Source organism: Ovis aries, chromosome 21 (genome assembly GCF_016772045.2).
Source record: "Ovis aries strain OAR_USU_Benz2616 breed Rambouillet chromosome 21, ARS-UI_Ramb_v3.0, whole genome shotgun sequence".
NCBI lineage: Eukaryota > Metazoa > Chordata > Mammalia > Artiodactyla > Bovidae > Ovis > Ovis aries.
The window spans coordinates 36552871-36579468 of NC_056074.1; the positions used below are offsets into that span (position 1 = coordinate 36552871).

The 26598-nt window shown below is 60.7% G+C and overlaps 1 protein-coding gene and 1 long non-coding RNA gene across 10 annotated transcripts in view; one reads left to right on the forward strand and one right to left on the reverse strand.

The window, feature by feature from the left end:
• SYT7 (synaptotagmin 7) overlaps positions 1-26282 on the reverse strand; it is a 40383-nt gene extending 14101 nt beyond the window's left edge. The window contains exons 1-8 of one of the 9 annotated variants that reach the window (XM_060404290.1): positions 26225-26282; positions 23255-23358; positions 18629-18708; positions 14415-14546; positions 13300-13527; positions 9537-9905; positions 5517-5639; positions 645-780 (exon numbers count right to left, since the gene is read on the reverse strand). In XM_060404290.1, coding sequence (XP_060260273.1) covers positions 645-780; positions 5517-5639; positions 9537-9905; positions 13300-13527; positions 14415-14546; positions 18629-18708; positions 23255-23358; positions 26225-26267 — 1215 coding nt within the window. In that variant the 5' untranslated portion in view covers positions 26268-26282. Of the gene's footprint in view, positions 1-644; positions 781-5516; positions 5640-9536; positions 12825-13299; positions 13528-14414; positions 14547-18628; positions 18709-23254; positions 23359-26224 lie in introns of those variants that run through there. The other 8 variants (XM_060404291.1, XM_060404292.1, XM_060404293.1 and 5 more) reach the window with 8 other exon arrangements.
• Positions 22970-25496, forward strand: LOC121817558 (uncharacterized). Its single transcript, XR_006057525.2, has 2 exons — positions 22970-23377; positions 24506-25496. It is a non-coding gene; the product is annotated as an uncharacterized LOC121817558 (long non-coding RNA).
• Positions 26283-26598: the final 316 nt, after the last annotated feature.

Consider the following 26598-nt stretch of genomic DNA (forward strand, 5'->3'; position numbering starts at 1 on the left):
GACTTCTGGGCTGCCAAGCCTTTGACTGACTCCGGCCTGACCTCTGCGGCTGCCCTATCACAGGGGGCTCGCCCTGGGGCCTTGGGCCCTCCAACGAGCCCTTTGGAAAGTGCAGGTGGGGCAAATGGCTGTGACTCACTGCTGCCACTAGGGGGTGCCATGTGAAGCCACAACCTCTCCACTAGGGAAAACACCCCAGATCCACAGGGCTGGGATCCCAGGAGGGTGGGGTCCACTCAGAAGGACTAGGACCAGAGGGGTTCTGCTCTCCTGTTCTCTTTGGGCCTCAGCTGACTCCCAGCAACGGGGTCCCGGAATGCCCCCAGACACGTCCACTCAGTGGGCGGTCCCTCCAAGAGAGAGGACCCCTTCCGCCCCAAGTCTTTGGTCCACAAGCCTCTCCTCCTAGGATCATGTATCAGATTTTCTAAGGCCCTGGCTCCACCCAGAGACAGGAGGAGGATGGGAATTCTTAGTCTGTCTTGACAGATGAGGAAACTGAAGCACAGAGAGGCTGCTGGGGCTGAAAGAGCTGGAAAAGGACGCAGGGCAGGCGCACCTGGCCACCAGGGTCATTCTCCTGCACGACTGACCCCCACGCTCCACCCCCCTGCCCCCTGCCCCGGGCCTCCTGCCCTTCTCACCATGAGCATCTCACTGGTGAGGGAGTTGACGAGGTCTGAGACGGAGGAACGAGGCTCGGTCCGGCGGTCAGACTCATCGTGGGGCGTCTGGCCGGGCACTGGGGCTGTGTTCACCGCCTTCCCTCCTGCAGGCAACCTGGGGGCAGGAAGGGATCTGAATGATTGTGGACTCGGAGGTGGGCTGGGCTGGGCACAGGCAGCCTGGGAGGCAGCAGGACCTTCTGGTACCCAAGCGGCTGCCACCTCCTATGGGCCAGCAGGAGCCCTCCCCCTCGCCTCTGCCCCTGCGTGATCCGGCTGGACATCCCCGGGCAGGTGAATTTTGGCCCATGTTCCCACTCCTCCTGTCCCCTAGGAAGTACCCCACTCTGCAGCCCCTGCTCACGTGGTGCTCTCTGAGCACCCGCCCTCCCTAGAGGCTCCCTCCACCCCTGCTGGCCCCAGCCCAGGAGGGAGGCTCCCGAGACGGTGTGTCCAGCTCCCCTGTCCACGTCATTTCCCTTGGCAAACATGCCCAGAGCTCCTGTCTCCTGGAGGCCCCACCTGTTTGTTCAGGCTCAGCAGGAATACAGGTGCCCTTTAGACAAGAGACTGACCAGATGAGTTTGGGACCAGTGTCCACGCAGCCCTGTCCACTAGAAATTTGGCCAGTACAACTGAGAACCGAAGTTTTTCTTTTGATTGGCATAATTTAGATTTAAATGGCCACCTACTGGACGGGGCAACTCTACACCACTTTGCTCCCCAATCTCCACCCTCCTCTCACTCTGAGGACTGCACTTTGATTAGGCTCTCACCTGGGGTCAGAGGAAGACAGGGTCCCACTGAAAAGCCCCTGGCTCTGACGGTTCCACTCCAGGCCCCTGTCTACACCCTGACTCTGAGTGGACCCCCCGGGAAGCTGGGCTCTCTGGCCCAGCGGCTGAGTGATGAGCCAGTCTCCGTCTAGCAAGGATTCAGGAAGCCTGCCCGGGGACCAGACTGGAATGTCCCATGAGAAAGAGAGGTGGGGGCAGGCAGTGAGGAAGGGACTGTGTGGTGGGGAGCATGGGGCTCATGACGGGCTACGGTAGAACAGCTTCGAGGCTACCAGAGCCACAGACTCAGAGGCACACACAGGCTGGACCCAAGCCATGGCCCTCGGAATGGACCAGCCACCAGCACCCACAGTTGGCTACGACAGGCAGACAGGACATGCATGGAGTATGCCAGGCCCTGGAGGGAAGACACCAGGACCCAACAGCAGGGTGTGTGAACACACACACATACACACACACACACAAACACACACAAGCACGACAGACACCCAGGCAACGGAGAGGAATGGCATGGGCAACCAGGCAGATCGACCAGAGTAGCAAGATGACGCACACGCAGCGCTGTGCACACTTAGATTCTGAGAGGACACACATTCGGGGAGGCCTGGGCATGCCAAGGGGTGTGTGTGAACTGGGACACACTGAAACAGAAAAAGCAGGGAGCAGTTTCGGGGACAGACGCCATGAGAGTCGGACGCACGGTGCACCTGCTGTGAGAACCCGGCCTTGTTCAGACAACACAGAAAACGCCCCACCCGAGCCGGGACACGCGGGGCACCCTCCCAGAGGCGGGGCCACAGCAGAGCACACGCACGCATGCACGCATCACACAGACACACACACACGGACACGTGCTCACGCAGACAGGCACGGGGAGGAAGAGGAGACTGAAATAGCTGGAGAGGTAAAGTCAGGTTAAAAATAGAGTGGGAGAGGAGGAGGGAGCCGAGATTGACTGCTGAAGGTATGAGAAAGTCGGTTATTCTGGCCACACCACAGCATCAGCACAGCTGCCAAGCAGCCTAGGAAAAGATGGTCAGCGCCACTGAAGCTATCGGAGGTCACAGGACAGAGAGAGACAGAGAGACGGGGCACAGAGGCAGAGGGAGAGGCGGAGGGGCCCGGCCCAGGGCCATCCCTGTGAGGAGCAGACGGGAGGAAGGAGACAGGGAGGGAGGGAGAGAAGCCGAGAAAGGTTAGTTGGACACGAGTGAAGAGGCTGCGGGGTGGACAAGGGGACAAGGAGTGAGGCGGCCGGGAGGAGAGGCAGAGAGGAGGCGGGGACACACACCGGGACGGAGGAAGCATGGTGGCTTCGGAGCCGGGGGCAGCGATGGGGTGGCCAGGTCCCGCCCTGCCCCCCGCCCCGCTGGGGGGCGTGGGGCCATGGTGGAAACCATTTGGATCCCGAGGAGCAACGGTGAGAAGGATGGACAGGGCACGAGGCATGCGTGGGTGCAGGGCAGTGGGTGAGGTGGGCCGGGCGAGCAGGGCGTGGGAGCCAGGGGCAGCCGTGGCCTCCTTCCCTCCTCCTCTCGGGCCCAGGAGCCGTCTGCATCTCTCGGGGCTCCAGCGCTGAGGCCTAGGGGTCTGGGGGGTCCTGGATGGGTGGGGCTTCAGGACCACCAAGAACTGTGGGAGTGAGGGGCAGTGACTTGCTAAATGCACCTTGCTTGGGACCTGGAGTGGCCACGCCTCCTCCTAGGGCTCTTGTTTCCTGGGAACCTGCGGCTAACAGACCTGGGGGGCTGGATGCTCTCCCCAACAACAGCCAAGGGCCACCCATCTGCTACCCTGGAGACACCCGGCCAAGGGGTCAGCTGGGTGGAGAAGGGGGCACTGGGACCACAGGGCGAACCCTGGACGTGGAGGCAGAAGCTGAGGAGGAAAGGAACAGCTGACCCAAGCTCACCATTACACGGTCCGTGCAGCCAGGAGCCCAGAGGGGTGGACCCCAAAGTGCCCGGTGCCCGGAGGGTGATGCCAATGCCAAGCTTGGGGGAGGGGAGAGTGCCGGGCAGGAAGCACCCTAGCAGTGGCTCATCACCCGAGAAAGACCCCAACAGCCATGAGAAATGAGCTTCCGGGATGGAGTAGGCGTGACTGGGTGGGAATGGCCTGGGTCCACTCAGAAAGTCAGGCTGGGTGCGGGCGAGGGCGCAGGGCCCCCACCTCCACACCCACCTTTCCCAGAAAGGCAGGGGACGACTGATGCGATGATCAGAAGGGATGAGTGTGTTAAAATATGGAGTGAGACCTGAGTGGCAAGGAGGTAAAAATAGGCGGTGGGTGAAAATGGAGCCAGTTAATTAACACATGGGTGATATGAAATCTCGTTTCCAGCCTGCATCTGCTCCCTCACGCTTCACACCTTTGTCGGCCAGGAGCTCGGACTCTTAGCAAGGCTATCAGAGGGCTTCAGCTCCTGCGGGCCCCTAGCCCTCTCCCCCACCGCCCTCTGGCCTGTGGGAGCTGGGACTCCGGTGGTTCCAGTGGCCTGGAGGTGGCAGACTCGGCTCCTCCCGCATCCCAGGACCTGGGCTCGGCTGTAGCACCATTTGTGCCCGTGAGCGGAAGAGCTGGTCCCACGCTCCCCTCCCACTCTCTGGTCACTTGCGGCTTTGCCCACCAGACATGCAACTGTGAACTTGGGATGGGAAGAACATGGGAGAGTTGGGTTTCCAGAAGCCACTGCAGAGACAGGCAAGTCGGCTAACTCGGCCTGTCCTCCACTCCTGCACAGGCCCCCAGCAGCAGCCTGGGACAGTCCCTCCTGCACCTTCCGGGCTCTTAGTGAGTGAGGGTCAGGTCCCTGCCTGGCGGACAGGCTCTGACCCGTGCCTCAACCCGAGGGGCTTCTCCCTCGCTAGAGGCTTGGCATGTCCGAGCTGGAAGGGGTCACCCTGTCCAACCCCTCACTTGACAGACGAGGAAGCAGAGGCCCAGAGAAGGGCTGTGACTTGCCCAACGTCTCAAAACCAGAGCTAGAAGGAGGCGGCCTGGCTGTCAGGCCACACAACTCTCCTGTAGGCCTTTGGGCTGATGAAAAGTACAACCCGATCAAGGGGATGGGTCCTCCTCCCGCGATTATAGGTATGTACCTGACCCAGCCCAAGGCAAGGGGGGAGGCGGTGGCCAGACCAGGAGCAGGGTCATCCCACCTTAGTGATGCTGCCTGAACCCTGGGTCCCTTGACCTTTGCGAGTGCTTCCCCATGAGAGTGCTCAGCTCCCTCCTTGAGATGGGAGTGTCAGATGATGCTCCCTTTGGCTCCTGATGACCAGGGCGACGGATGGTTAAATGCCCAGCCCTCTGCTCAGCCCATGCTGGGGCCACACGGGCTACTCCTGAAGGCCAGCTGCTGGGCTCCCAGTGACAGAGGGCCCGACCAGCCCCTGCCACCTGCTCTCATCCCCCACCCACTCCTGTTCCCTCCTCCTGGTACCTCAGGCTCAGGGGGGGCTGCCTTTCTGGTTCTTTCTGATCCCTGGGCCTTTCTTAGGCCCCAGACCTTCCCTTCCAGGGCCTCCTCTTCCATCAGCCCTGAGCAGCCGGTCACATCTCTGCAGGGGTGGTGTGTGTGTGTGTGTGACCATCACCCCAGGGGGACCTCCAGGCGAAAGGGAGGTTGAGGTGGCGGGGATGAGGGAAAACAGGCTGACGCCCCCTCCCTAACATCCCGGCCGCCCACCAACCACCGGAGAAACTGGGATTTCTGGGTTGGGTGGGACAGAAATGAAAGATGAGGGGGCAGCAGAGGGGAGCCAAGCAGGAAGATGGGGCCGAAATGCTGGCTTGCTCCGGGCGAGGGCAGGCAGGCCCGGGGAGCAGGCTTGATCCAGAATGGTCCCAGGACAGCCACACTGGCCTCAGGCCCAAGGGACACCACCAGCATGGCCGGTGTGAGGGCGCCGGCTGGGGAGGGGTCGTCCTCCCGCTCCAGCATCCGCAGAAGGTGCCGCTGCCTCGTCCAGCAGCCGGGGGTCGAGGCTGGCAGCCTCTCCACGCCTCCTTCTCTGCCACGGCCGCCGCAGGCCCTCGCCTGTGCTCGTACCTCTTGTCCCCCTGAGCGTTCTGGTTCTGCTGGGTTCCTGGGTTTTGCAGGTCAGGGATATTGGCAAAGTCATCCTGTTCCGAAAGCCCTAAGACCAAGGATAGCACCACCATCCGGCCTTCCCTGCCCGGGGGGCGGGGTGGGCAGCCCACCAGCGGGGGGGGGAGAGGAGGAGGAGGCCCCGCAGGGTGGCGGGGGGCAGGGAGGGGGAGGAGAGAGAGACAGAGACAAAGAGAGAGAAGAAAACAGCGTAAGAAACTGGGCCTGCAGAAGAGAAACCAAACTTCAGCACTGTCAACAGTTGTAGAGCAGAGGAGGGGAGAAGGCGGGTGGCGGGGCGGTGGGGAAGGGAGGGGAATGGAGTGGAGGTGTCTGCAGCCTGAGACCCAGCTCGCCACCAGGGAGGGGCTGGGCAGAGGCATGTGGCTGGGATGCCCCCAAGAAAACCCGCGGGGAAGGCTAGGAGGAGTGGAGCCCGGGCCCGGGGACATGGTCCATATCCAAGGTTCATTCATCTCTGGCTGAACAAAGGCCAGAGGCTACTCAGACCATCTGGGCCCCTGGGAGAAGAGGGGGGAGGCCCTCTGCTGCCATCTTGCTTGGGGACCCTGTGGGCAGGGGTTTGGGCTTCCAGGCAGGAAGTCGTTAGAAAGCTTGGAAACCCAGAGGACGCTGCATCCAGTGAAGTCCCTCATCAAGACATCCCTGGGTCCTGGTCGCCAGGAGGCAGGTCTGGGGGGCTCCCTCCCAGGTCCTTAGAGACTCTGCCCATTGGAGGAGAACGTTAGACTCTTCTGGCACGTGGTGGACTGGCCATCCTGCGCCTTCTCCTGGGTCCCCCTTCCTGGAGATCTGGGGAATAGCCCCCAAGGCTCTGGGGTCCAGTTCAGGGGCCTTTCCTTGGAGAATCAGTCCAGAAGGCGCCAAGGGGCAAAGAGAGAGAGAGAGACAAGACAGAAAGTGCAGGAAGCTGGCAAGGTCTGTAGAGGGCCTGGCAGGACTCGAGGGACCTGTGTCCACAGTCAGGGTGGTCTGGAGGACTCCTGCCCTGAGGAAGTCTCGGTTCAGATGGCCCAGGAATCATCACGTGGGCAGCAGCGTGGGGCCAGAGGTCAAGGGGTGATGTCTTCCAGGCCAGCTTCTCTCAGAGAACTGCTGGGCGGTTGTGGGGCTGCTTGCCCTTTCCAGGGGTGAAAAGCGCCCCTCTAGGCCATCGCAGTTTGTGGGTGTTTTCTGGGTGCTTGGCTGAGCTCCCCCATCTTTGGCTTCTCAACTGAACACACGGAGAGCAATTCTCAGAAGCGGCAAGCATGCCACCAAGGGAAAGATAGCCAGCCTGATGGGACGTCCCAGAGGGTAGGACTCCTGGGCCAGGAGGTCTCCCGCTTCAACCACCGTCCAAGAGCACGAAGAGGTTGGACTCCTTGGAGAGTTCCTGGAGAGGTCGTCAAAAAGGCGAGTGAGAAATGACGACAGAGGGGAAGGAGCGGGGGTCTCAGAAAATGGGGGAAGCCCGTGGGGTCCGGAGCCAGTGGATGCTGACTTCTCTGTCTTTGCATCTTCGTCCTGGACACGGCTGCTCCAGGCTGACACCTTGCACCGGCATCTAACTTTCCGAAAGAACGCCCCCTTTCCTCAGGACTAATCCTCGTTTTTCCTTTGTTCCCTGCCCACCGGTACTGTTTCACAGTTGGTAAAATTCCATTTGACTGCCTGGAAGCTGGTTGTGCTGGGGGAAGTCAAACCCAACGAAAACAACATGTTTTTCCCTGGTTAATGCATTTTTCAGATACTCCTTTTGCTCTTCTTAAAAACAAAACGGCTGCTCTGCACAAGTTCCTGATTTGTCATTCTCCATGGCATCGCAGGCCGCAGGGGCACGAGTGAAGGGCAAGAGGAAGGGGAGAAGCTGGCGGTGTTGAGGGGGGTGGTCACATCCTGCAAGCAGGAGGAATGCCTTCTCCCTGCAAGAGGGAGTGGGATTTGGGGGACCCTGGTTAGCCTTCTCACCCTGACTCTCTGTGTGGGCCCCCAGCATTTGTGGTGAGAGAAGGATGTCAGAAACATGCCAGCTGAACTGTGAGAGGGGTCAGGGGCTGGCAAGCTACAGCTGGTGGCCTGTTTTGTGCAGCCCACAAGCTAAGAATGGTTTGTACATTTAAAAAATATTGTTTTGTTTTTTTTCAAATGTGATCGAGACCATGTGTCCCTCAGAGCCTAAATTATTTATAAATCTGGTCCTTTAGAGAAAAAGTTTGCAGACCCCTGCTGTGAGGGACTACAGGTGGAGGAGGTGGGGGACTGGGGTGAACTCTGGGGCTGGCCTGCCAGTGAGGGGCGCAAACAGCGCAGCGGGCAGAAGAAACGCTGATGCTGCATGAGTGATGCTCATCGAATCCTGGCTGGCTAGAGAGGGGGTGGGCAGGGGACGGGGTACCAGAGGCCTTCCTGAGGCTGGCTGCTTTCTTCCTGGAGCCTGGGCATGGCCCTTGCTCCCACGTGACAGCTACAGAATGGGAGGCAGGGTGATGGCTGTGCAGATGGCCGCCTGCAGTTAGGAGGAACAGAAGGGTGCAGGGTTCCCACTGGCTCTCCGTTCTGCTCAAGCCATGGCAGAACCGATTCCCATCACTCTTCCAATCCACACCAGTGCCACAGCATCCGCCCCAGGACAAACCGCCCTTCTGCAGGCCAGGAGGCTCTGTCGGCTATCTTGTCTCAGGCTGGCGTCCAGCTGAATCCCTGACGATCCTTGGGTGGGGAAGAGCCCCAGCAGATGCGCTACCTAGTTTGGCCAAGTAGTCACAGGCGGCATGGCACCTTCCTGCCTGGCCAGGGCCAAGGGTATGGGAAGCTGGTGCAGGGGGTGTCTTCCGTTGGGCTGCCCCTCCCAGGGGTAGCGCTCCTGACCGCCTTTCGGGCTGGGGTCTCAGCTGGAGGCACGAGCTCTGAAGGATGCTCAGAATCCTCACATTTTGCCAGTGAGCCGGGCCTTCACCTTGGCCTTCCCCTTCCTCCTCCCTTTCTCCTCTCCCAGGCTTAGTGTGCTGGTCTCCTGCTCCATGAAAAGTGCTCCCAGGAAAAGACCTGGGTGTTGAGAATAATCCCCAGAGCCTGGAAGGAAGGTCATGTTAGGCCAGAGGAAGGAGGTGATGTCACGGACTGAAGCCCAGGCCGGCCCCGGGCTCGGAGAGTGAGTGTAGATGCCCAGAGGGACACTGGGCAGAGGGCACCCTGGGTGGGGCCCTGCCAGTGTGGGAGGGGCAAGTGGGCACACGGCAGGGGGTGGGTGAGGGACACACCCAGCGGAGGGGAATGGTTAAGGCCAGACACGCCGGGATGTTGTTACCTCTCTGACCTGTGCACTTCGAAAAAGCCTCTGATTCAGAGACGTTTTCTAAAGCTTTGGGGGATCGTTTTGAGGTTTGTCCTCAGGGAATGAGCGGGTCATGGTGGGAGCCAGGGAGGGAAGTGGAGGGCAGGTGGCTATGGAAGGTCATCAGAGGGACAGAGGACAGGGCCCCGGGCAGGGACAGGGGAAGCGGGAGGGAGGGAGGGAGGAAGTGCAGGGCCGGAAGGTGAGCAGAGTCGGGTTACAGGGACAGGAGGAGGTGAGGCCTGGGCGCTGGAGTGAAGGAGACCAGGTTTAGGAGGAGAGGAGGAGAGAGGCAACAGGGAGGCCAGGAGAGCCAGGCCTGGCCAGAAGGGGAGAGACAGATCTGGGGACCTCAGTAGCATCCCCTAGTGTCTCCACTGGCTTTGGGGGGCATCGGGGGAAGGGGCTGGGGTCCTCAGGGGGTGGCTCAGATACAAGTCCTTCCATGGGAAGGGGGGAGCTTCAGGGACGAGCCACAAGCCACAAGAGGCTGGGGAGAGGGTGCCCGAGTCTGCCAGCCGGGCACCTTGCCTCAGAGATGGAGGGCTAAGCATGGTTCAGAGCCAGCCGCTCCAAAGGAGACAGGGAGGAAAAGAGGCTGGGTCAGGGAGGTGGGAGCCGGGCCGCTCAAGCAGGGCACTTACAGGAAGGATTTCATGTCCAAGCCTCGGTTTCGAATCTGCCCCACCACGTGGTCCCAGCTGCCTGGGTTGGACCGGCTGCGGCCGCCGGCCGGCCGGTACTTGGAGCCGGCCGAGGAGCCCTGCCGTGCCTGGCCCCGGCCGTGGGCCCGGGGGTTGGGGCCTGGCACTGAGGCCGTGTGGGCCTGCAGCTGGCCCAGGCTCTGGCTGGTGGTGGGCTGGCTGGGCTGCCGGCCCCGCTGGTGCTGGCTCAGCGGCTGCTGCAGGCTCTGCTGCCGCGTCAGGGTGCGGGGTCGCTGGCATTTCGGCTCTCCCGTGGAGCTGGGGATAGATTCAAGGGTAGTGGCCGTGGACAGGGTGGAGTCCTCGAAACTTGGGGCGGGTGGAGGAGAGGAGAGAAAGGAGAAGCAGGTGAAGGGATCACAGTGGAGGAGAAAGACACCTAGGGCCAGGACGAGGAGGCCCCAGTGCCAGGCGTGCTCTGCCGGAATACCTCGCCGGGCCTCCATCCGGGCTGTCACCGCTGCCGTCGCCACCACCAACTCACCCAGGAGGCCACTGCCAGGCCCCACGCCCACCCAGAGGCCCCCAGGGCAGCCCGCCCAGCCCCTCACCCAGGCCCTGGCTCAGCTAGTGCCCGATACCTCCTGTCTGAGCCGGCCTCTGTGCTGGTCTGAGCGGGCCGCGGAGTTGCGCCACTGGCCGCGTGGTGAAGGCGGGTCCCAGGGCCCTGTGGCTGCCTGTCCTGCTGGAGCTGGAGGGGGTGGAGGGAGCTGGGCCACCCCCTCCCGCCATCTCATGGGGGACCCCAAGAAAGTCCGCCTCTGTGCTCTAAGTGCTACAGGCCTCTGGAGACGCCAGGAAATCCAGGCCAGCGTGGAGCTGGCCTAGTAACATGTGGTGAGTCAGGAGCAGCCAACAGTTGTCCTGCTTTGTCCTCGGAGGCTGGGGCATGTCCCGGCCTCCGGGGCCTCTGCCCTCTGGCCGGTGCTCCCTCAGGGTTCGGGCTCTGGCACGGAGAACCCTTCTGGGGTTCCTTGTTTCCACAGCTTAGTTTCCCTTCCCAGTATCTTGGGAATGACTCCCAGTTGGAGGAGGGGACTCAGGAAACCACTTGGCCGGCTGCTTGGCAGAACTCAGATTACCCAAGTTCTGACAAAGAACAGGGTAATTATCCTGTCCTCTATGCATCTGCAATAGGGCACCTGCCTCACGGGCCAAAAGCATCTCTGAAACACATAGGGAACAGGACATGGCTCATCAGCGGCAGTCTGGGATCAGAGAGACCCAGGGTTCAGGCCCCATCTCTGCTGCTTCCTCACTGAGGGACTTTTGGAAAAGGAGGCGACCTCTCAGTTTACTCATCTGTAAAATGGGGTAAAAATTCCGAGCTGCCTCCATCACAGTGTTGCCATGGGGAACTAATGAGGTCAGGCCCAGGGAAATATGCTACTAGTCCTTGCTCCCTTGCCAGGGGAAGCTACAGATGTCTCAGGAAATGGAGGCAGAAGGAGGTCTCAGAGACCACTGGCCTCCTCTGGTAATCTGTCTGCTTTGTCTCCTGGCCAGAGCTTTCAGCACCTGCTGAAAAGGGGGCCTACCCCCTGCTTTGTCTCCTGGCCAGAGCCTCAGGGGGCCTACCTTCCTCATCTTCTGTCCCTTCCCTCCATCTTCCATTCAGTCATCCAGGGCAGGGGTTGGCAAATTATGGCATGTGGGCCAAATATGGTTCGCCACTTGTTTTCATAAATAAAGTTTTACTGGAATGCAACCACTGGCATTCATTTACATGTTGTCTATGGCGGCTTTGGGGCTGAGTACCTGACTTGCAAAGCCTATTTCCTATCAGATCTCTTAGAGAGATAGCTTGCCACCTCCTGGTCTGGGGCCACAGGGCAGATGGGACACCCCCCTCCTCTGCCCGAGCTGTCCTAGGGAGGCCCCAGGGCCCCTGGAGCCACCTTCACCACGACCAGACAGCCTGGCTCACCCCCTGAGCCCACCCTGGGAACCAAAAGGACAACAGTTAGGCTGCCCCTGTGGGCTGAGAGAGAGAAAGCGAGAAGAGGGAGAGCAAAAGAGGGACAGAAAGTCAGAGAAGAATAAAGAGAGAAAGTAAGAAAGAAAAGAAGAGAGAGAAAGAGAGAAAGGACAGAAAGGAAGGAAGGAAGAGAAAAGCAAAATATGGCTTCAGCTGGGGTCTTGGCAGGGGTGGCAGCCTTGCCTGGCTCAGGCCTGGCATCGGGGCAACCCCCAGGGGCAGGCCCTGGCCTGGCTGGCCTGGTGGGCTCACACTCCTCGGGCGCAGGCTGAGGAGCGGGGAGGCCAGCACCGGGGCGGCCACCTCCTCCTGCTCCTCTCTGACCTCATTTTGGTTTTCTATCACATCCAGAATTAGTCCAATTTACAAGCTCTCAGTCACAGGGAAACTAAAATCGGTTTCTCCAGGTCTGGAGCCAGCGGAAGGCATGGAGGCCTCAGCCAGCCCAGAGTCTGTGGCCGGAGTAACTCGGTGAGGGTGGGGCGCTGGGCCTGGCTCTCTGAAGGACAGCGGGGCTTCCCTCTGGGGCCTTCCTGAGGCTCCACGTCAGGGGGCACATCGGCTGGTGCTCCTTCAGGCCAATGAGCAAACGAGGTCTCAGTGTGGTGGTCCTCAGCGGTCCCATTGGCGGGAACCACAGGTTTGCTGAAGAGAACCGCCCTGGCCACCAAGAAGGGGTCAGGGCTGTTGGCCTTGTAAGTGAGAGGCTCCTGCATTAGCTGGGAATGAGGCAGTTCTAAAAGCCGAAAATGGAACCTACGTCCCAGTAGGTGAGAACGGTCATAGTTCAAAGGATTTAGAGCTTGGGAGGCTTAGCTGTGGGGAAATAGAAGGTTCTAAGAGCCAAGATGAGAATAAGGCTGCCCCATGGGGGGAGGAAGGAACTTAATATCTGCAGAGAATAGAGGCTCACCCTATGCCTGTTGCTCCCAGGGAGGGACTAGACTGACTGTTTGGCCAGCTCAGAAGTTATTAAAAGGGAAACGGCTCTTCTGTCTGACATCCAGACCACCCTCGTCAGAAAAGTTAGCTGGGGGCTCAACAACCCAACCTCCAAGAACATCCAGTCCCAATAGCTGAGAGCGGGACAGGTCACCGACCAAGACCGGGACCATGGGGATGAGCCAATGGGGACCTCCCAGCTGCTCACAGCGGGCCCAAGGAACAGATGGTGTCATGATGCAAGCAAGACTGGGACAAGCCAATGGAGTCACCTGATGGTCAAGATGAAATGGCTCGACCTCTGGGTCTAGGGCTTTGTGCTGGTTGCAAGAGGGAAGGCCCGGTGGCAGATGAGCGGCAGAAAGCAGGCTGAGGCTGGGCCAGCTCCCCAGGGATGGCTGGTCCAGTGGCTAACAGCTGTGGCCTGGTGCCCATGGAGGTCGAGATGGGGCAGCCAGTCAAAGAGGATGGGATGACCTAAGGGCTGAAATGAAGCTGCCCTGGGGGCATAAAATGAAATGACCTGGTCACTGGCAAAGAGAGAAACGGATGGGGGTGGCAACTGGAGGCTGAGATGCACGGTGCATGGCTGAGTCAGTCGTGCCGGGTGGCACGGGCGACGAGAGTTTTGTGACGGGATGGGATGAGCCAGGGGCCGAGGACGGCACCTCTGGGGGCAGCAGCGGGCATGCCAGGGGTCCCGCTGTCCACACTGGCAGGGGGCGGGGTGTGAGAGGGCAGGCCTGAGCTCACGGCTCCGGCGGCCGTGGGGCCATCACTCACTTGGACAAGTTGAGCTTCCCGGCGGCCAGGTGGCTCTGCACCGTCCGCCAGCGGCCTCTCCCCGCCGCCTTGCCACCGCTGCCCGGCTCGCTGGGGGCAGCCCCGCCGCTTCTCAAGGCGTCCTCTCCGGGTGGCGGCGCCGCTGCCGGCTTCTCCCCCAGCCGGCCTTCCCGCTCCACCGCCAGCCCCGCTGCGGCGGCCACTTTGGCGCCCGCCAGGAGGGTGCCACTGGATGTACCATGAGGCAGCCGGGCCAGAGGGGCAACCGGGGGTGGCGGTGGGGGAGAGGGCAGGCCACACGTGGGGGTGGGGGCGGGGTAGGGTCAGAGGAGGAGAAACAACGACAGATAAAAGGAAGAAAGAGGCAGTGAGAGAGGAGGAGGACAGAGAGACGGACAGACAAGAGACAGAGAGAGAGAGAGAGAGAGAGACGTCAGCACTGCAAGTGGGTCACCAGCGGAGCCTGCAGAGAGGAGAGAGGGGCCGGGGCGGGCTGGGGGTCGGAGAACAACGCACCACGACAACGGAGGGGGGCCCCTCCCCACCGCCTGGGGCCGGGGCGGCGGGGGTGGGGGAGGGCAGCCACCTCCAAGTCTATCCCACAGGACAACGAAGGGTTAACGACGGAGGAAGAGCGGGCTGTCCAGGCCAGGAGGCCCCAAGGCAGGGAGAGAGAGAAAGCCGTGTTAGTCAGAGTTCATCACCACCACCACCATCACCGCCACCACCTCCACGAGAGACCACCGACCACCAACCGGAGCAGCCAGGGCAGCAGCACACAGCAGGGAGGAAAAAGCGAGCCACACCGAGAGGGGGGTCCAAAAAAACCCAAACGGGCAACCCCATCCTGACTGCTCAGAGGGCGTGGGGGCCGTGGGGACCAGCTGGGGGGCCGGGTGTGGCTGCGGCGTGGGGTGGGGGCGCTCCTGGTGGCTGGCCCTGGGGGAGGGGGCGGGAGAGGGGTAGGCAGGCGAGGGTGGGGGGCAGGAGGGGTTGCTCGTCTCCATGGCTGGCCTGCCCATGGGCTGCATGGGTGGGGGGGAGGGCCCGGGAGGGGGAGGGGGGGCGTGCGAGGGTACTGGGTACATATGATCAAACCAGGTAAAGTCACTCACTTGAGGGACAGTCGTGGGTCGCCATAAGGGGCGTAGGGTGAAATGTTTAGAATAAACTCCTTGGGAGGGTAGGAGCTCCATTTCTGTTGCACTGTGCTCTCATTGTTATTCCAAAAGTCTCTGTCTAGATCACTGGAGGGGCAGAGAGAGAGGGGAGAAAACAGGGAGATACAGGAAGAAACAAGAACCGCCCAAGTCCCGTGTGGGCAGAGGGGCCGGGCCCCTGGGGGGCACTGAGGGTGGGGCAGGCCAGGGTCGGCGCCTGCGGGAGGAAGAGAGGCAGGTGGCCCGGGCACACGCCCACACGTGTGCGCGCGCACACACACACACACACACACATGCTCCAGGGCGGGAGAGGTCGGTGAAAGGAGGCGAGCTGCAGGTGGGCAGACTGGAGCCTTGCACCCTGGAAGCTGGTGGGAGAGAGAAAGATGGTAAGAGAGGAGGTGGTGGGGGGAAGAGGGGCCGGGACGCAGCCTGGGGTGGGATGGTGATGGTATGGGGACGGGGAGGAGGACGGGGCGTGCTGGTTTCTGGCTGGAAATGTCTGGGAGGTAGATCAGACCCTGCTGCCTACCCACTAGGTGCCCCCTTTCCTGGCCTTGGTCTCCCTGCCTGTCAACCTGGAAGGCTGGCTGCAAGCACTGAGCCATAAGACTCGAAATTCCCCGCCCTTCCATCTGCTTAAGGGAGCCACTCTGGGGACAGGCCCCTCTCCTGGCTGGTCTCTCACCCTCCCACTGGCCCCAGGTCCCCCTGGCCTCCTTTGCTCTCTCCCTGCCTCAGGAAAGTCTCGGATACAGCCTTCACAGGAGACTGTCCCAATGTCAGCTGAACCGAAGGCACCCTCTGCTTACTGCAAAAGTGGTAGTTGGGTCAGCCCAGAAAAGGGTATGAGCAGGGTCAGCAGGGGCCGGGGCAGATCCAGCCTCTGCCCTTGGCGTGTACTTGGCCTATCCCTGTCCCTTTCCAAAGTGGAGCTGCTGGGTCTGGAGGGGACCGTGTGCCCGCCTCTCCACCCCCTCCCGCCCTGTGACACGCCCTACAGAAGAAGCAGGTATGCTTGAAGCCCAGAGAAGGTGGGGTCTCCCTTGAGGGTGGGCAGCAGAAGCCTCGGCAGGAGGCATGGCCTGGAAAACCTGGGAGTCGAAGGCCAGCGGTTCCACCAGCTCGTCGGGTTCCTGGGAACCTCCCCAAGAGCCGAACTGGAGCACAGGGGGAGAAGGGCAACCCCCAGGCCAAAGGAACGTTCCAGAAAGGAGTCATGTCTGAGCCCTCAGGAAGGCATCAACAGCAAGGGGCTTGGGGGTGTGTGTCAGGGGTGGGCATGGCATGTGCTTAGGCCATGCCACTGCTCAAGGCCAAGGTGAGGGCCCTGCTGGGTGGGGGGCACCGTCAGGAGGCACAGCCCCTGAGGATAGAGGAAACATGTTCTTGGGGGACCTGCTTCTCCCTCCAGCCAGCCCCAGCATTTGACCTCAACCTTGGTTCTCAGCCTCAGACTGGGGAACAAAGGAGAAAAAGAGGAAGTGGAGCTGAGATGTCTCCCCAAGCCAGAAGGAGACAGTGCCCCGGGCCTGAGGGTGGGCAGGGTCCCTTTGGGCCTCCCTGGTGTGGACAGTCTCTGCCAGAGTGTGCCTTGGAAATGTCTCACAAGGGATTCTGTACTCAGTCAGGGTCCAAGGCCCAAGCCCTGAGCCAGCTCAAGGGGACAGGGGGAGCCAGGGGTGGGAGAAGCAAGGGAGGCCACTGGAAGGGAACCCGAGTGGTGGTAGGGGGCTCCCCAGGGAGGTTCCCTCCCCAGAAGACCCTATTCCCTACTCTGCTGGAGACATGCTCTGGTCCCCTGCCCTAGCGTAACAGAGCAATGGAGCAGCTGGAAGGCTTTTGTTTCTCTGTCCCCTCCAGATCTCCAAAATCGAGGGTCCTGGAGAGAAAGACCACCCAGGGTCATCACTGCCAGGCTGGCCTCCTTGGCTGTGTTCCAAGGAGCCCCACGGTCCCTCGGGTTGTGTGCGGTAGTACCAGAAAAGAGGCTCTTCATTAAAGAAGTTTACAAAACACTGATTCCTTTACTGCGGGGCTTCTCAGAGCCTTTAACGTACCCATGCATATTAGTGTTTCCCAGACTTAGTTGGTCACGGACCCCTGGATCCATGGGATCACTATCAATCTTTTATGGGGGCACGAGTGCTCTGAGGAACACAGTTTGAGAAACACTATTCACAGTTTGAAAAACAGCTATTAAACGTTGCAGCTTCTCGGAATCCTTTAAAACATGATCCTTTGGGAGGAGGTCCCAAGCCCATGCAGCGATTGTGCAGCAGGTAAACCCTGCTTCCTGCTGCCCCACTGGCTCTGTGTGTGTGTGTGTGTGTGTGTGTGTGTGTCTGTGTGTGTGTCTGTGTCTGTGTGTGTTAGTCACTCAGTCCTGTCTGACTCTTTGTGACTCCATGTAGCCTGCCAGATTCCTCTGCCCACGGAAATCTCCAGGCAAGAATACTGAAATGGGTTGCTACTCCCTTCTCCAGGGGATCTTCCCAACCCAGGGATCGAACCCAGATCTCCCACATTGCAGGCAGATTCTTTACCGTCGGAGCCACCAGGGAAGCCCACTGGCTTGGGCCCAGGTAAAAGCCAAAGGCTAGGGACCTCGGGGCATGCAGCCAAGACAGGTGGCTTCCTTCGCCTGGGGTTGAGGGTCTGATACCTGTGGACCCTGTCCTAGCCCACAGAGCCTGCTGCCCACTCTCCCCGCTATTGGAATCCCATCTCCTCTCATGGCCCGGACTGTCTGGCACACACACACCCTTATCCAGGAAGGTGATGGTCACCTGGCAGAGACAGGCCCCTGGCCCAGACCGTGGCTACAGAGGCGACTAGAGTCGGGCCGGGAGGCTGCACAGGAGCTGGGTTGGCCCCCTGCTCCCCCACGTGGTCCCTCCCCTCCTTCTGAAAGCCTGGGGCCTGGGCTCTGCAACAGCCCCTGAGACCTGCCAGCTCTCAGCTTTGAAGACTGGAGAGTGTGCAACCAAACCCAGCTTCAAAGGCTCCCGGCAGCCTCCTCCTGAGCCTCCTCCCCACCCCCAACCTCGGCCTGGCCCACCCCTCCACTTACCCGCTCCCGCACAGACACACACCCACAGCTTCTGTGAAGGCCCCAAACAGGGTCAGAGCACGAGATGAAAAAAGAGGAGGGGGGCCCAAGGAAGGGCAGGGAAGGAGCCCTCAGGAGCAGGGCAGAGGGGGAGGGAAGGAGGGTAGGAGGGAGAGAGGAAGATGGACCAGGGGGAGGGCAGGATGGGAGGTGTGGGCAGGAGCAGTGGGGCCTTGAGTTGGGCAGGGGGTGCTGGGGAAGGCCCCGCTTCCAGGCAGAGCCCTTGGCTGGCAGGCTCGGCCCTGGCAGGCTAAGATGGAAGGGTGCCCAGCAGCCTCTTAGCGAAGGCCGGGGCTAGGCAGAGAGGAAGGGGCCAATCCACTGGGCCAGAGGGCAGAAAGCCCTCTAGAAAGAGGCCTCTCCCCTCACCCAGTTCCTAGAGTACCCAGCGGCGGGGTTGGGAGCTTATCCCAATGTCTCCCAGTGACTCTAAGGAGTGGTCTGCGGGGCAAGGCAGACCTGCCTACTTGAAGAGGGCTCACAGAGCCAAACAGGGAAACTGGCAGACTCAGGGCAGCAAGACGTGCAGTGGGGACCGGGTGTGACCAGGGAGACCTCCCCCATCGCTCTGCTTTCAAGAGCCGCCCAGCACTGGGTTCTGTTGGGGTGCCCAGGGTTCTCCTTCCAGGTGACCCTCAGAACATGGGTGGGGTCTGAGCCCCCTCCACCCCACCCCCAGAGAGGGGCTCCCCAGCTGGGGGAGGAGCTTGGAGATGCAGAGGAGCCAGGCAGGGCTGGGGGACCACCTGTGTGATGTGCAGGTTGATGGAGCACCCAGGACCCGGGTTGAGGGAGGAGGCAGACCATGCTGGGAGTGAGGGCAGCCAGAGAGAGGGCTGGGGGCCCCGGAGCCTCGCGAGGGTTCTGGGAGGCACGGGCAGAGAAGGCGGGGTCCTAGAGTCACTCTGAGGTGCTGGCAGGGCGTATATGGGGGTGCGGGGCGGAGAGAGCACAGCACCCAGGGTAAGGAGGAAGCTGTGTGTGACCACACCCGGGGGGGCTCCTCCCACCTGGACTGCCTGCGTGCCCCACCCCAGACTCGAAGCCTGGCACCTACTTGATGGCCTTCTTCTCACTGCGCCCACGCCCTGAGTCTGGCGTGCCCACCGTCTCCAAGGAGTTCTTGTAGCGTTTGCCCTGTGGAGACAGCACTGGGGTCAGTCCTGGGAGACAGGGCCTGGACTCTCCCTGCCTCCCCAGAGCAAGGTTCCAGCAGGTAGGGGAGTGGATGTGAACCCAGCCTCAGCGGCAAGGGCCAGGGCCAATGTGTGAGAGTGCCACCAGCCAGGGGTGCCGGCCCCCACCCATCCCTGCTCCCCGGCTGGCAGTTCCTAGGCCCCATGCCCCGCCCCGTTGACCTGCACCGCATCCCTGACCCCTGGGGACGAGGCCCCTCCCGCCTGCCTGTCTCCTGGGGCTCTGGCTCGGCTCCCAGAAACATATCTCCCTCTGCCATGGACAGACGGCTCTCAGGCGCCTGGCCACGTCACGCAGGCCACGTCACTGCCCCCAGATGGTGGGGGTGGCATCCTGCAGGGCAAGGTTGGCAGTGGCCAGTGACGTGAGCGGCGGGGGCGGGGAGAGGGCCCGGGCCTAGTCCTGCCGGGGCTGTGTCCCTTACCGTCTGGGGGGTCCTTGAGGCGCTTCTGCTCTGGGCCCGCGAGGCAGGGCAGGGCTTGAGGACCCACCGCTGTAGGAAGGAAGCAGGGCCGCCCACGGACTCTGGGGCTGGGGGCAGCCAGGCTCAGCCCCCTAGAGGTCCTCAACGCATGAGCGGAGGGACGGGCCAGGCAGGATGATGGGCATGGGGTGGGCACGCCGGGTCCCCTGGCTGGAGCAAGGGCCACGGCTGCAGCGGTGACCGGGCCTGCTGCTGGGAAGGTGAGCACCATTCACCTTCTCGGTTTGGGTTTCTAAATTTAGCTCCTGCAGAGCCCGGCACCATTAACATTCCTGGCGGCCACCGAGCGTCCTCACGCGCACCCAGGGGCCATGGGCCTGGGCGGGGAAGGGGGGGTGCAGGGGCTGGGGCTGTCACCCACTGGGCACTGGCCTGCCCCTGCCCAGCGGAGTTGGGACGGGGGCACACACACACGTGCACACACGCACGCACACACACACACTCACACACACACACAAACCGGCATACATTTCCCCAACATCCCGTCATGTGCGCCAAGACCATAGCCACAACAGTCAATTATTCCATTCTCCCTAAAGCAAAATAAAAGCCGCACAGCCGTGTTCCCCGACGCTCCTGCCAGCTGCAGCCCCTTCCCGGGACTGGAGCTGCCTGTTTAGGGACAACAGCGGAGCTTGCAGGGAGAGGGGTGGGGGTGGGGGGAAGGCCCTCATGCTGCCCCCCACACCCCTGTGCCTTGGGGGCACCAGGGTCCTGTCCCAGCAGTGCCCCACACTCCCCCTGTCACCCCGCTCACGTCCCTTGCCCTCTCCAGCCTCCCTTCCTCCTTTCTGAAATGGTGCGGCATCCCTGGATGAGCCCTCATCCCTCACCCTTCAAGGTTCTCATCATGGCTTTAATACTTCTCTTTACCTACTTCAGCTCCTACCCCTGGGAATGTAGCCCCCAGTGGCAGGGACTGTATGGGCTCTGGTACCCCACCCACTCTGGCATCCCAGCCTCAGGCTGATGCCCTGAGCCAGAACCCAAAGAGTGAAAAAAAAAACAAACCCCACCAGAGCTGCTGGATCCCTTGGGTCCACAAAAGCTGCCCTCTCACACCTCAGCTCTGGTCCCTCCCATCATCACCCAGAAGTTCAAGCCCCAAACAATTCCTAGTTCCACCTGGGAAGATGGGGAGCCTGGAGCACCTCTGTGGTGGCCCAGTGCCCTTCATGGGCAGGACCCTCTGTCAGGAGCCCCAGCCCTGTGGTTTTCCAGCTGTTCAGGCAGCCTGGGGCAGGGAGCATCTGCTGGTAGTCCCTACCCTACCCCTCATCCCTTCTCCTTTTTCTTCCTGGTCTTCAGGGAACTTGCTCTGTCCAGCACCCTCTTCCAAGACTGGTCCATTGCCCCTGCCCCAAGCCCAGGCATTTGGCTCACCCAGGGTGTTCTGGAAGCTTCTGCCTGCCCCTCTTCCTGCCACAGCTCAGGGAAGCTTCCCCTCCAGCTGCAACGATCCTTTTGCAGAGGAGCTGGGGCATATGGGGGATAGGAACCGAGGCAGGACTTGCTTTAGGGGTCAGGGGGAAGTAAATGGGGCAAAGAGAGGAACCCCAGCTGGGGTCCTGGAGACACTGCTGCTGACAAGTGCTCAGTTGTGGCCCATTCTTGCGACCCCAAGGACTCCTGCTCACCAGGCTCCTCTATCCATGGGATTTCCCAAGCAAGAATACTAGAGTGGGTTGCCATTTCCTTCTCCAGGGGATCTTCCCGACCCAGGGATCAAATCTGGGTCTCTTGGCGTCTGCTGCATAGGCAGGTGGATTCTTTACCACTAACGCCATCTAAGAAGCCTCCCCACTGGAGAATTAGGTGGCTCTAAAGGAGCCTGATCCCCCCAGCCTGCTTAGTAGGGAGGGGGTTGGCCAGGCTGATCCGGAAAAAGCCAGCTGGAGATTAAGGAAGTTATTAATGTTTGGAAATGGGATCTGGGCTGTCAGGTATCACGTCACTGCTGCTGAGGGGACAGGCAGGCAAGGAGAGCCCAGCAACTGTTGGGGGGGGGTGCATTTGAAAGCCCCTTCCATGGAACATGGAGACAATCTGGACAAAAAGCTCCCTGGCTTCTGAGACCCAGGTGGAGGGGCAGGGGGGAAGCGGTGGCAGGACTGGGGGGTCCTGGCCAAAGTAACATTCTAGCAGCAGCTCAGAGGATTAAGTCAAAGAGGGACACGTGGTGCCGGTCTGGTCTGGACCCCGGAGGAAGCTCCTGGCTGGAGGCTGGGAGGAGGGGCTGGGCCAAGGAAGGTTCTGCAGCTCTACGCTTCCCAAGGCACTTCCTGCAGTGACAGCCCCCCACCTGCTACAAAAGCTGTCATCTCTGAACTCCTATCCCCAGGTGAGTGGGGGTGAGGCCCTCAACAAACACAGAGATACGCACGCACACACAGACACACACAGACACACACACTGCAGCACTTACATGGGGATGTGATGAGATGATCCACATTCCACCGTGCAGGGTGGAACACACACACACACGCACACAGCACTAATGTCCTCAAAACTGACACCCCCAGCACAAAACAGCCCCCATTCAAGGTCACCAGCAGCGCCTGTTCACACAACGGTCCCCTGCCTTCAAATACAGACAGACGGGCAGCCTAAGGGGCCCTGCAACCAGACGCACGGGGCTGCAGTGCAGGCCCAGCCCCTCCCAGGCCTCCGAGGACACTGGCGCACACAGGCACGTGGCCAAGCCCCCTCCTCCACCTCCCCTGAAATTCTGAGACAGACACAGAGGCAGGAAATCCAGGAACAATGCAGGGCAGCCAGGCTGGCACCTGCTCACAAGGAGTGGGCCCAAGTCACACACACATACTCGCACACTCTTGCGCGTGGGGCCGGGTTGGCCTTCTCCCTGGCTCCTCCCCAGGGAACAGGGCTGCCTGAAACTGCACATCCTGGGATGAAGAAGAACACTCCCATCCCCCAGACTTGCCTTTCCTGAAGGGAGCATGGTGGCTTCTTGGGTCTGTCCCCAGGGGTATCTGCCCCTTCTCCTCATTAGGACTGAGGCATGGAGCTCCCACCTACACGGTACCCATGCCCTCCCCGCCCCTCCCCTCCCTGCCCCTCGCCCTTCTGTGATCGGGCAGGGAGAAAAATGTGGCACTCTGCCCTCGCTCCCATCATCCTCGATCTGGGGCATGGAAGGTGTCTGCCAGGGACCCTTCTTCACCGAAGCCTCAGGAACGCCCCACACCTGGGACACCTCTGGGCCCACCTCCGGGGGTGCCCCCTGCAGTCCTCAAAGACCCCGCAGCACTTCTAAACTGCGGCAGCAGAAGAGGGAACGGGGGGCGGCCTCAAGGGCAGCCACCCTTGGGGAGCTGCGGGGGTGCAGGAGGGTGATTCAAGCTGACTCCTCCTCCCGGCGCCCTCCGGTGATGAATGTCCCTCCTGACAGTCTCTTTACTTATTGATGGCCTAATCCTGCTCGTTAATTTCCCAGCCCTCGTTAAAAATGAAAAGAAGCCGTTTGTGCCTGTACAAACCCCCGAGAACCAGGATGGATGGGAGGGCGCAGGGGGAGGGGGCGGGGCGGGGCGGGCGGAGCCTCCTCATTGGACAGGAGGCCCTGCTCGGCCACGCCCAGCCCTGGGTGGTGGCGGGAACGCGCGGGCTGTGGGGAGGGGGCGCGCGGCGCTGGGTGGGAGGGGGGGTCTCCATTCTCAGTCTGCGCGTGTGTGCCTGCGGTCCTTTCTGCGGGAAGTGCGGCGTGTGTGCGCATAGTCACGAGTGTGCGAATGCCCGTGAGACCCCTGTCTGTCCACCAGTGTGTGCCTAGGTGTGTGGCTCTGGGTGTGCACACAGACATATGGGACCAAGCCCCAGCAAACACAGGGCGCCCGGAGTGAATTTCCACGGAAGTGTGCCTGGCTCTGTGGGCAGGTGGGTCGTGGGCGCGCGCGCTTGAGAGCGTTCACGAGCCTGTCATCGAGGAGGGCGGGGTGCAGGGCCAGGCCGCGTCCCCCCGGGGGCCCTTAGGAGCCTCACCAGTTTGCGCTGACACCAGTGGCAGAGGCCGCAGAGGACGACAGTGACGCTAAGGCTGACGGTGATGATGGCAGAGACCAGCAGGACATCGCGGGTGGGCGCCCCTGGAGACGACATGCACAGGTCAGACCCTCACTGGCCAAAGCCAGCCATTCTCCCGCAGCCCAGAGCCCCGCCCCAGAACAGCCACCCAACCCACACTGGGAGCTGTGCGCCCCGAGTTCTACACTCAGCTCTGCCCTGCGGGCTCACCTTGGGCGGTCTCTTCCCCTCTCTGCACCTCCCTTTCCTTATCTGTAAAATGGGAGCCTCTGGTAGGTCTTTCCCAGTCCCTGCATGGGGTACTCCCCATCCTCCAAACTTCATGCCCGGCAAGGGAGAGGTCAAGTGTGCCCCTGGCGTACCCAGACCTCACTGGGCTTTCTGTGCTGTGCCGTGCTTAGTTGCTCAGTTGAGTCCGACTCCTTGTGACTCCACAGACTGTAGCCCGCCAGTCTTCTCTGTCCATAGGATTCTCCAGGCAAGAATACTGGAGTGGGTTGCCATGCCCTCCTCCAGGGGATCTTCCCAACCCAGGGAAGGAACCCAGGTCTCCTGCATTGCAGGCGGATTCTTTACTGTCTGAGCCACCAGGGAAGCCCCCACTGGGCTTTCAAGTACCTCTTAAAGAGCTTCTGCCAAGAATGCTTCCACTCCCCCGCCCCCACCCCATACACATACTCTGAGCCACAACTCCAGCCTCATTTGCCAAAAGGGTTAGTTCCCACAGCCCCTCTGAGGCCATGTGCCCTATGGGCCCTCACAGACCCTCCTCAAATGCTGGCCACACGTGTAATCAAAGAGGGAATCTGGAACCCCCTGAGCAGTCCTCATCCCCTTTAGCTCAGCTTTTCTTGGGCTGGAAGCCCACCCAACTGACCTCTGCATGCCCTGTCCTCCCCTGCCCTAGTCCTTGAGCTCACCTCCTGTCCTTCCCCGCACCCACCTCCCTCCCAGCTCAGCCTCGCCTTGGTTGCTCACAGTGCCCCTGAGTGCTCCTGGCAGGGGTGGGTGAGGAAGGGTGCTTCCTTCCTAACAGCCCAGGGGCCCTAAACTTCCAGGGTGGGAACCTTGACGGACATGCCCTGGGAGGCAAAGCCCAGGTTTCTGTGCAAATCCCACTGCTTGCTAGCTATGCGGCTTTAGTCACCTAACCGCTGGGCTTTCTCCCCCTGTCAATGTGGATTAGCCCTCCTCCCTCCCTCCTCCCAGGTGGTTGTGAACACCAGCTCGAACCTACATGTAAGGAAGGAGAAAGTTGACCGGAGATTATCGTGTGGGGGAGTGAGTCGACAGAGACCGGCACCGATCACACGTGCTCTGTAAATATGTGTGCGCCCGGATGGATCTTCAAGTCAAGGAGACGCTGTTTATTTACAGAGGAGCCTGCGTGGGCTTTTTGGTTTCAGCGATGGTGGTAATTAAGAGTCGACAATATCTGTCTGCTCCCGGTTCCTGCGGTTTTAGCTTCTGGGCACCTGGTCCCTGTTGCTTCGCTGTGGGGCCTCATGGAGGAGGGCCCAGCGATCAGCCCCAGCACTCAGGGCTCTCGGGCTGCCTCCCACCACAACTCCAGCGCTCTGGGCAGCTGGTCCCGTTGTCTGGTCTCCTCAGAATCCCGCTTGGGCTCCACCCCTCCCATCCCAGCGTCTGGAGTCTGCAAGCTGTGGGAAAAGGCCACTCTTGCGGGGCCCTTCCCTGTCCACCTGCCAGGCCATCTACGCTTCCTCCTGTCCTGAGTCCCTGGCCTTGGCCCCTAGAAAGCCACTGCACCCAGCTCACTGTCAACCTCAGAGTCCACAGCATCCAGGGGCTCTGGCCTGGACAGCCTGCAGACACCGGGAAGTGGTCCTGCCCTTTGTTCCCTCCAGCAGAGGGAGCACAGCTCTGCTGAGGCTGGGGGGGCCTCTTGTATCATGGTTCTCAGGCGAGATGGGAGGCTTCCATCTTGAACCTTCAGGCTCCAAGGGGTGCGGAGGGACCATAATACCATAGGGCCCCAGACTCAGGCCTGTGGTCAAGAGACGTGGGACACAGCTTCTGGGAATGGGGCCAGCGCTCTTTCCAGCTCTCTCCATGGGAGTTGCCCCTGCCTCCATGGAGAGAGTCTGGGGGTGGGATGCTGCGTGGGCTGGGAGAACAGACATTCCTTTACTGAACTCACTTTTAAATAAATTCCCTTCTTGGGCTGAGCTTTCTTCAACCACTGTCTATTAAGAGCCAACCCTGAGGCCCAGGGGACAGGTGAGAATTCAGCTAATTGTTCTTAGGACGGCTGGTGTCCTAGAACCGGGGAGTGGCAGATAGACACCCAGGCTGAAGCTCAAGACTCCAGAAGACCCAAGAACAGACTCAGGTGTGAGTACAGTCTTTGCCTCTTAATAGCTATGTGGCCTTGAACAAGTGTCTTAACCTCTCAGTGTCTGCATTTTCTCCACAAAGTGAAAATAGGGGATATCCCTGGTGGTCCAGTGGTTAAGACTCTGAGCTTCCACCACAGGGGCACAGATTCAATCCCTGGTTGGGGAACTAAGATCCTGCATGCCGAGCAGCATGGTCAAAAGAATAAAATAAAATAATTAATCCCCCCACCACCACATTAAAAAAAATAAAGTGAAGATAATAATGGCACCCACTCATGGAGTTGTTGTGGAAAATACCAGGGACAGAGGAGCCTGGTGGGCTGCCATCTATGGGGTCGCGAAGAGTCGGACACGACTGAGCGACTTCACTTTCACTTTTCACTTTCATGCATTGGAGAAGGAAATGGCAACCCACTCCAGTGTTCTTGCCTGGAGAATCCCAGGGATGGGGGAGCCTGGTGGGCTGCTGTCTATGGGGTCGCACAGAGTCAGACTCGACTGAAGCGACTCAGCAGCAGCAGCAGATACAGATTGGGCTCCCATGATGGCTCAGCAGTAACTAATCCACCTGCAACGCAGGAGCCGGAGGTTGATTCCTGGGTCAGGAACATCCCCTGGAGAAGGGCATGGCAACCCACTCCAGTATTCTTGCCTGGAGAATCCGATGAACAGAGGTGGGTCCATGGAGTCTCAAAGAGTTGAACACGGCTGAAGCGACTGAGCAGATATGGATTATTATTAGGGTTAGCAGTGTCCGTTCTCTCTCAGGTGTACAGAGAGCTCCAGGAGCACAAACAGAGAAGTGATTGCTGGACCAGGGAGCTAACTGGGAAGGCTTCCCCGAGGAGATGGTGTTTGGTGTGATCTGGGAAAGGGACAGGACGTGAAGGTAGCACAATCTGGGCAAGAGCAAAGGCATGAGCGGGGAAGAACGGTCAGGAG